This window comes from Sardina pilchardus, chromosome 15 (genome assembly GCF_963854185.1).
Source record: "Sardina pilchardus chromosome 15, fSarPil1.1, whole genome shotgun sequence".
Lineage (NCBI taxonomy): Eukaryota > Metazoa > Chordata > Actinopteri > Clupeiformes > Clupeidae > Sardina > Sardina pilchardus.
The window spans coordinates 23,160,569-23,170,642 of NC_085008.1; the positions used below are offsets into that span (position 1 = coordinate 23,160,569).

The 10,074-nt window shown below is 45.4% G+C and overlaps 1 protein-coding gene across 1 annotated transcript; it reads left to right on the forward strand.

Moving 5' to 3' along the window:
- Positions 1-961: 961 nt before the first annotated feature.
- On the forward strand, positions 962-9,812 carry map2k2a (mitogen-activated protein kinase kinase 2a). The gene is made up of 11 exons (XM_062555715.1): positions 962-1,675; positions 2,050-2,260; positions 2,365-2,511; positions 3,024-3,101; positions 3,408-3,459; positions 5,858-5,982; positions 6,379-6,592; positions 6,813-6,877; positions 7,078-7,139; positions 7,530-7,575; positions 8,122-9,812. Exons 1-11 carry the CDS (start codon positions 1,593-1,595, stop codon positions 8,230-8,232), a joined length of 1,194 nt encoding a protein of 397 aa, XP_062411699.1. The 5' UTR covers positions 962-1,592; the 3' UTR covers positions 8,233-9,812.
- Positions 9,813-10,074: the final 262 nt, after the last annotated feature.

The following is a 10,074-nucleotide window of genomic DNA, read 5'->3' on the forward strand; positions in this document are numbered from 1 at the left end:
TATCTGTGTTATCTGATTATCCTATTGTTGCAATCAATCAACACGCCTGGAGTGATTCTAGGCCTCATCCATCAGTGAACCATCGTATTCACACTGGGAACAGCCTAAAATTGCCACTGTATCAGGGACGACTGATCTGAAATTCTTCTAATAAAAAAGTAAGATGTTTCAGGCCCAATCAGGCCAAAGTTATGTCATTACAGAGGCGATTCCATGTTTGTGCAGCCAGAGGAAAGCAACCTGATGAACTCACTGCCAGCGCTTTAACCCAGCGAGGTCTTAAGGTCATGTGACATGTTGACACCCTGGTGACGTCTTGCTGCACCAGAGTAAGTCGGACAACATTTCTTACCAAGCATTGTGTTCAATCCAGCATGCATCGCATTCAGGCAGATCTGTGCAGCACTGCATGATGTCAGATAAGCCCTAGAGCCAACAAGAAAAAAACATGTTTCCAGTGGTGTGACCCCTATATACTAGATATATAAAGCCTGCTTGGGTAAAGATCCCAAATGGCAATATGTGTTCAGAATTATTTATTTTATCATTAAAATAAGTGTTAAGAGCCTCAATTTAAATGACAGGCAAAGTTCAAAGTCAGGCAAGGAGCAAGGTGTCTCCACTAACGACCCACTACTGTTTGAACTTGAATGATTTTCCTCATTGCAAATTAGAAAATAGATTTCACTTCATCACCTCTGTAATTTACTTTATTCAGAAAATGTAACGCAAAGTCTGGGAATTTGAGAAAGGAAAAAGTATGGAATGGAAAATGTGTTGCACTGTATAAATAGGAACCTTGTATTCTAGGCCTACAGCAAAAGCCCATGATGTGGCAAATTTCCTCCACTAGGTGTCACGCGTTCTCACTGTAGCAGTAATGGCCTGTCGCGATAATTCATGGAAGTCATTTCTGGTATATAACCTTCGTCTCGCGAGATTGAGAAAGCTTCCTTTTTGGTTTGCTTTGCTGCTTCCTGGACCGGAATCCCCACCGAATATTGTGAAATCCAGAGTGTTTAAACCACGCACCCTTCCCGTTACTTTGGAGAGTCCGCAGCCGTGCCCCTAGACGTGCAAGGGTTCGAGGAAGGTGCCACCAGCAAGTAATGCAGCCGCCCATGTCTGCGTGAGAGCTGAGAGACACCACGTCTACCTTGCGTCGAGCAAAGCACGATTTTCGTTGGGGGAGCGAAAGCATATAGACATTTCAGTGATGTATTATGCAAAATTACTATTACATGTGGTACAGTATATTGCTGCTTAATTTTCTATACGGACTATCAGTTGGAAGGGCTGTATGATTTCCTGCTGCCAAGAGGAAGCGCCTAGCTGTAAAGCCACTGGAAACTAGCCTAAAATGATTTCTGGACATGATCTTTTCGTCCAATTGAACAGCTAGTCAGCTAGCTTAACTACAATACTTAACTATCTCGCAGAGTTGGTCAGTGCACACTGTTTTTGCGAAGTGCCAGTGGCACTCCCTTTATCTCGAAGTAATTCCGCTAATTCAGTCACTTACTGTCAGTTTTTACTTAGTCTGAATACAGACTAGTGTTTGCGTGTTAGACCTTCGAAGTATATTATCAGTCATGGCCCCAAAGAAGAGACCTGGCCCCATTGTCATAACACCTGCTGGAGAGGGGCAAGCGGTTTCAACCAATGCAGCAATTGAGTGAGTGAACTGTTTGTAGTCGAGTTTGTCTTTATGTTATTATTTTGACTTTTCCTCTATCTAGTTAAATTTTATGTGGATAAGGCTATCTGTCAACTGCAGTAACATAGATGAGGTGTGGGTGTAATACCTTTTATGGAACTCCTTGTTCTTGTTGAGGGTTCGAATTTAAAATCAATTGAATTATTGTAACGTTGCAATATTGTTACTAAAAAAAACAGGTAGGATTTTATATATGTGTGTAAAAAACACCCCTCTGCATGGGTTCAAGCTGTGATGCTCTTTATAACTGATGTACTATCATTTGCAAAATGATGTAAATGTAAATAGTTTGGTTAAAGTTGAATAATTTGTTTTGCTTGTACATCACCTAGGGCCAGTCTAGTTGACCTACCGAAAATGTTAGGGGAACTGGACTTGGATGAGCAGCAGAGGAAACGCTTGGAGGCTTTCCTCACCCAGAAAGCAAAGGTGGGCGAACTCAAAGATGATGACTTCCACCTCATCTGTGAGCTCGGTGCCGGCAACGGTGGAGTGGTCCACAAAGTCCGTCACAAACCCTCTGGACTAGTCATGGCAAGGAAGGTGAGTGATACCTTTACAACCTGTTGTTTGTTGCCTTGGTAATATACGGTTGCTTCCAGTAACCGCATCCTAACGGATGTCATTTCATGTGTGGTGTGGTATAGCTTATCCATTTAGAAATCAAGCCAGCGATCAGGAACCAGATCATCAGAGAGCTTCAAGTGCTGCACGAGTGCAACTCGCCCTACATAGTGGGCTTCTATGGGGCTTTCTACAGCGACGGCGAGATCAGCATCTGTATGGAGCATATGGTGAGAATTAGATAGATATATACTTTATTGTCCCCATAGGGACATTTGTCTTGGACTTCTCAAAGTATATGACCCGGTACAAAGACACACCAAACGACAACAAGACAAAACATAAATATGACACACAATGTGTACAATAACAGTAAAGCCTAATGGCAATAAATAAGAATTTAAAAAAAAATAATAATAATTAGAAACTACTGACCACAATGAGTACGTCAGATCTGTTCGGTTGTTGTGGTAATGAGCAAGCAGTTTAGTTTTTGCAATCTAAATTTGAACATACAACTCTACATACAACTGAGGAGAAGAGCTTCCTCTTGATAATAGACAAGTGTGCTTCTTTGAATCCCATGCCAAGAACTGCCACTGATTTGGAGTGTTTGTGAATGAGGCATTGATTCCTTGTCCCATTAGCCAGGTCGGCAAGTGATGTCATGTTCTGAATGGTTCTAAGGAGTCTATTTCTTCTAAATGGTTCTAAGGACTGTATTTTCATTCATTCTCCGCAGGATGGAGGGTCCCTTGACCAGGTGCTGAAAGAAGCCAAGAGAGTCCCAGAAGAAATACTTGGGAAAGTCAGCATAGCTGTAAGTCTCTTTCTTTCTCTCTTTCTCTTTCTCACTCTCTCTCTCTCTTGCACTCTTTCTCTTCTTTTTTTCTTTCTTTCTGTCTTTTTCTCTTTCTCTTTCACTCTTTCCCCTTTCTCTCTCTCTCTCTCTCTCTCTCTCTCTTTCTGCTGTATAAGATATTGCCAGATTGAATTACTTCAACATTTTCATTGAAGTAATGTATACTTTTTCCTTAGCGTGGGTAATCTTAGCTTTGTTGGTGTAAAGGAAGCATTCTAATAATATTAACATATAGCTAAACTGCTGTTATCCTTCTTTTCATAGGTACTTAGAGGACTGGCGTACCTCCGAGAGAAGCATCAAATTATGCATAGAGGTAAGAGTTGGTGATGAACCATAGGGTAGTGAACAGTCAGCAATCAGATAAATTGCAATTGTGCTGGATTCCAGTTGGGAGAGCAGAACAGTGGAGTCACCAATGTAGTCTTGCGTATCTAACGACATATATGTCTGAGGGAAGCTATAGTGACGTCTTCACCAAATCCTGATGGAGAAAGTTTATAGCATTAATGGCGCCAGCCATTTCTAAATCGACCCAAACTATAAACATGATCCTTTTTTTTTGAAGTAGTGTAGCCTCACATTCCCGTCATTAGCCACTAGCCATCTCCATCAGGCCCAGCTGCACTGAGCCCTCTTTTATGGACCTGTTCCTGTGCCACTAGTCTTAATTCTTGCTGGAGGAGACCTTTCGAAGGCCCTGGTCAAGTGTGCGTGCTGTAAAAAGCAGGAAGTAAGATTTTGGAGGGATTAAATGACGTGTTAAAAGTCCTTTTGCATCAAACACGATCATATATGGCTTATTTGGCAAGGCTAGTGACAAATGTAGCACTGGTTTGTGGTTAACAAGCTGCACAGCTAATAAAGCTCATCTCTCGAAGCCATCATTTCAGCGAGTGGTCTGTACTTGTTAGGCGCAGCCTCCTCATGAACGGTCACTTTACTATGCCTGACAAGAGAAAATATACAGTAGACATATGCTTATTTACTTGGCTCATGCTTTACTCTAAAGTGATGTGCTGTAATTTCCCAACTATTAGCCACAGCTTATACTGTACATTGATTTTGCAAAATGTCTTCAGCTATAAGGGTAAACACAGGGACAGTTTATATGGTATTAATATGATTTTGTTTCTTTTAACTTGGATAAAACACTGTCTTGCGGCTTATACACAATGCGGCTAATGCACAGAAAATGTCTTTATGGAGGGCCAGTTGCCCCAGAGAAACTTGGGGTTAAGTGCCTTGTTGCACAACACTGGCATCTAGGGCTATTGCATACTAGCCCTATACTTGCATACTTGCATACTAGCCCATTACTGTATGTAGCCACTATGATACCACTGCCCCGATAACACCAAGCTCCCAAGCAAGTTGGTTACATTGGTGTTATGCACCTTTACTGGGATTGTCATCTAGGGGGAGAGTTGGAGATTAGACTTTAAAGGGGACCAATGGGGACAGAGGTGTATTGTGTACTGATGTCACCTGCCGGCGTGGGATAAATCCTAGCCTAAAAGCCCACCACACACAGCCAGCGATGCGACAGTCAAACGCAACGGTGGAATTCTGTTTCTTCGCTTTACTACACATACTACTGGCGACGCGATCGATCACCCATCGATTCAGCGGAGATACGCTGACCATACAGCTGTTTTCTATTATGACGTATCAAAATTGCCTTGAAAAATAGAAGGGGACGATTGAGATTTGCTGTAAGCGTTGCCCCATTCACTTCAATAGATTCTATTTAATTTGGCCAGTCACCAGCCATTAATCGCCATCATGTCTCCGGCCGTGTGTATAGCCCTTAACACTAGGCTTTTAGCCTTGCTGTTAGCACCCACCACCCACTCCCAACATACTGACATAAGGAGGTTGCAGATTTAATGGTAGAGAGTAGGGACAGTCCTTCTCACCCCTAGAGGTCGTTGGCCAGTGTGAACTGGTAGAAGAGTAGGAAGGGTGGTGGTGGTGGCCGGTGCCGATGGCCGGTGGACAGTGAGTGGTGGCCGGTGGGGAGCAGAAGGGCCCAGAGACGGGGCCTATCGTGCCCTGGTGGTGGTGGTGGTGGTGGTGGTGGTGGTGGTGGATGTGGTCGTAAGGCCAGGGACTGAAGAGCTGTCTGGGAGCCCAGGCAGTAATTACAGCCTCTCAGATGTGATTACATGGTGGCCGCGCCCTACAACCCCCTCCCTGCTTTTCTCCCTGTCTCATGCCATCTCTCTCTCTCTCTCTCTGTTTCTCTCTGTCTCGTTCTCTTTCTCACATGGACTTGTTTATTTCTGTCCCTTCCCCGCTGAAAAAAAAGGGGGGAAAAGAAAACTTTGGAGGTGAGGCACTTACTGTAAAAGAGTAATGACAAAACAGAAATTCTGCATTAGGCCCCTGAAACATTTTCCTGCCCCGGTGATTTCAAACGGCGAGTGGAAGAAAAGAGAGGGTTTCTTTGGTGCGCTCCCAATTCAAACTCGGGGGAGGTTTGGCAATCCTCGGTGTTTGTTAGCGTCGCTAGTGAATTGTGAAACATTTTCAGCGGTAAGGCAGTGGGCCTGAGAGCAAGTTGGCGCAGGCCATGGGGATGGGCAGGTGGTGCTGGTGGGATTTGTGTGTGTGTGTGTGTGTGTCGGGGGGGTGATGAGATGGGAACGCTGGCTGCTGCTCTTTTTCTGTGTGGACGCTCACCTGAGGCTCCGATGCTCTCCCCCACGCAGACGTCAAACCGTCCAACATCTTGGTGAACTCGCGAGGGGAGATCAAGCTGTGCGACTTTGGCGTGAGCGGCCAGCTCATCGACTCCATGGCCAACTCCTTCGTGGGAACCCGTTCCTACATGTCGGTGAGTCAGCTATCCCCCTCCCCCTTTGCGCGCGCACACACACACACACACACACACACACACACACACACACACACCCCGAGCCCTGCCAAGAACCTGTGCCCGTGCCCAGGAAACATAGCGCGTGGTGCGGACGTGGCCTCTGCCAGCTCTGCGCCCACTCCTCTCCGGCACCTGGAGGGTGTGGCGCTCGGAGCTGAGGCTGGCGCTGGTACTGGCTCCAGCCCGGGTTTGGCAGCTCCCGGCGGGGGCGGGTGTGTGTGTGTTGTGTGTGTGTGTGTGTTGTGTGTTGTGTGTTGTGTGTTGTGTGTTGTGTGTGTGTGTGTGTGTGTGTGTGTGTGTGTGTGCGCGTGCTTGTTTGTGACGTTGGTGTTGCCGCCTTGTGGTCCTCAACAGCCGGAGAGACTGCAGGGCACGCACTACTCGGTGCAGTCGGACGTGTGGAGCATGGGCCTGTCCCTGGTGGAGCTGGCCATCGGCCGCTTCCCCATCCCCCCGCCCGACGCCCGGGAGCTGGAGGCCATCTTCGGGCGCTGCGTGCTCAACGAGGCCGGCGGGGAGCAGCTCAGCACCTCGCCGAGGCCCAAGCCCCCTGGACGGCCTGTCAGCGGTGAGTCCACTCCCCCCCCCCCGTTTACGAAACGCCGAATTTGAGAAAAGAGTGCATTGGCTCAGAATCACTGAATGCAACATTAGCGTGAATCTCACAGCATGAAACGTCCTGCATTCATGCATGGCAAGCGACGCAGGGGTAAACTAGAGGGCTTGCGCTGCTCTTTTGGGGGTGGGGGCGTCACTCTGCTCATACATGTGACCATCTGCTCCCCCAGGACACGGAATGGACAGTCGTCCGGCGATGGCTATATTTGAACTACTGGACTACATTGTCAATGAGGTCAGAAAAAAAAAGTGCTGATGGTGCAGCCCCTTTTTCTCTTCTGTGCTGAATTTTTTTTTTTCCCTGTCTTCTTTTGCGCAGTCCCCTCTGCGGCCCTCACTTACTCTTTCTCAAGTTGTGCTCCTCTTCCACCTCCACCCGACCCCCCCCTCCCCTACACCCAACCCCCCCCCCTCTATTCCCATTCTCCTCCACAGCCTCCGCCCAAGCTGCCACATGGAGTCTACACCTCCGACTTCCAGGACTTTGTGAACAAATGGTAAGAGTCGATTACTCACTCGTGGCGCTATGCAAAACTCCATTTTTCCCTCTCGTGTGTGTGTGTGGGTGTGTGGGTGGGGGTGTGTGTGTATGTGCACGCACACGTGTATGTGGAAACAAGTACAGACAAGTAGCACATCAAGCCAATGAGATCCGTAACCTCATATGGGTCAGAGCTTTCAGGTCAACTTGTGTTTTTTTTTTTTTTAACTCACTTAAGGGTGTGGCATGTCATATTTAGAGGTCTCTGAGATTTAGGGAATAGTTGCTTGTCAGCAAGCCTGTATTTTTCATGTACTGAGCAGGTTCAAGTTGAGGCTTAAGGAGAAAAAAAAAACACTTTTAAAAGAAGAAGAAAAAAAAAACTGGTCTGTTTTTGTACTCCTAGCCTCATAAAGAACCCTGCGGACCGGGCCGACCTGAAGATGCTGGTGGTGAGTGGTGATGTTCTTCTGCATCCTCATCCGTTGTGTTTAAAGGGACACTTCACCGATTAGCATTAAAGGGACACTTCACCGATTAGCATTAGGCTTTGTATCTTTTAGAAAACCAGTCATGTTTTTGAATGGTCGTGCATCATTCCCTTAGTTTGCCTTGAGATGGGAGAAATACGGATTTCAATGAAACCCATGAATAGGACTTCCTGCTTTCAATGATGTAAAATGATGATTGACATCATTGAAAGCAGGAAGTCTCAATGCAAACTGAGGGAATGATGCACGACCATTCAAAAACATGACTGGTTTTCTAAAGATACCAAACTTAATGCTAATCGGTGAAGTGTCCCTTTAAGGAGTGTGGCTGGAAATCAGCTCTCTAATGCGCTCTCATTTGCATGGTGACTGTAAGAGTTTAGTTCTAAGCCAACTGCGACCGTTCAGAGTCTGTTTTTTTTAAAGGGTTGTGTCGGAATTGAGTAACATTTTTTGAGGTCGATGCGTGTGTGAGATGATCTTCTGTCTCTGCCTGTGGTCGTTCAGAGTCACACCTTCATCAAGCGCGCCGAGGTAGAGAAGGTGGACTTCGCCGGCTGGCTGTGCAAAACCATGGGCCTCAACCAACCCAGCACTCCGACCCGATGTGCCGAATGACCAAGCCTCTTCTCGTACTCCTGATTGCTTCACACTTCTCTGATCCCTTTGCCTTCTCTGTGCAACACATGTACACACACCCACACACGCACGCACACATACACATACTTCTACACATGTTTGTTGTTTATCATTTAGCTACTCGATCTGCCATCTCTGGAGATGCATTGTGATGAATTAGGTCCACAGCAAACCTTTTGATTCATTTCATTTGAAAACACCAAATTATCTCCAGCCTTTTTCTTTCTTTCCTTTCTTTCATCTCTTCCATCTAGGTTTGTACTTTCTTCCTTCTGTTGTCTTATAAGAATCCTCAGTGTTTTTCGGTGGTCAGATGTGGGCCGCATGGTCGGCAGACCTCCAGTATGGGTGATGGTGGGTTATTCATATCATGAATGTGAGACAGTCACCAAAACACCGCTGTTTGGCAGCGGCATGTTGCACTGTGTCATGTAAAAAAAAAAAAAAAAAAAAAAGCCACAGTGGAAGATGACCTTATCTCTTTTTTTTTCTGTCTCTCATATGTTTATTTGTTTCATTGTTTGTTTTTGGCCTGTTCAATTCAAACCAAAGAAGGTACTGTCGTGAATGCAGACTGAACACGCCGTGACGCGCTGTTATGTTGTTTGATATCATGAATGTAGACTCATGGCTACTGTCGGCTTCCTTGGCGAGCTTGCAGCTCAGTTGGGGGAAGCTCGAGGGGGTGTGTGGCGATCGATCGGGAGGGTCTCACAGTAGCCTTCTCTTGGCCTCTGTGTGACCACTACCAATATCATGAGATGTAAATGCTTTTAAGTCTTATATTTTTGACCTTAATCTCACAACAAAAAAACAGAAATTTACTCTTAAAAGTACAAAGCCTGATGAAACCATACTGTACTGTATTTAATTGTGGCATTTTGTGACTGGAGAAACTCTGTATCATGCTTAGTCTCTCAAAAAGAGACCAAAGCATCGGTCACTTCTCTTGAATCTAAGGACGTGGTCAAACATGCTTGTTTCCTTTCCGACTGGCATGGTTAATTGTCTTGCCTCTTTCACTCTTTAAATTCATGGTGGTTTATTTCTGTGTTTACGGAAGATGCCTGAAATCATGTTTCTTATCTCTTTTGCCTGATTTTCTCTTTTTGTTGTTGTTGCTGTCGTCGTTGTTGTTGTTGTTTCTTTTTCTCTCAAAACTGTTGGGAGTAGAGGTCTGCCAAATGCTTCAGTGCTATACTTTCCGTGATCTGGTCCGAGTTTGCACTAGGTGATGAAGACCCTCACTCACTATGGGCAGCACTTGTGGTGGTGGTGATCAAGCTGTCGTTTTTTTGCCTGCTCTGTGCTCTCTGCTATTCTCCACTATCCTGTACTCTCTTGACAGGGAAAAGTGAGATGAAAGCTTTGCCACACGTTGGTGTGTGAAGCTAACTTAACAGTGCAAAAGTACTGTCTGCAGTCTTAAAGAAATCCTTTTTTCTCTCTCTCTCTCTTTCTGATCTGGTTTAGAGGAAATGGGGAAAGTCATTTTATTGTCACACGAAATATGTTGAATACAGTTCTAATATAAAAATAAAACCTATTTGTGAACGGTTTACTTTGTTGTTGTTTTAATGTACACTGAGCTACATCATATGGATGTATTGTGTCTTTATGTGAATGAAATGTGAGAGGCATTTCTTAATTTGGTGGCGGCTATCGCAGGCTTATATAAAAACGACACCACTCTCACGCTCTCAGTGGGGAATTTTAAAGGTGTAATGTGTGCAGTGGTCGCACCTAATCTGCTTTTGCTGATATGGCATGTTACATGATGATTCTTGGCACCACTTCCATATTTTTAGACCCTGTGGACGT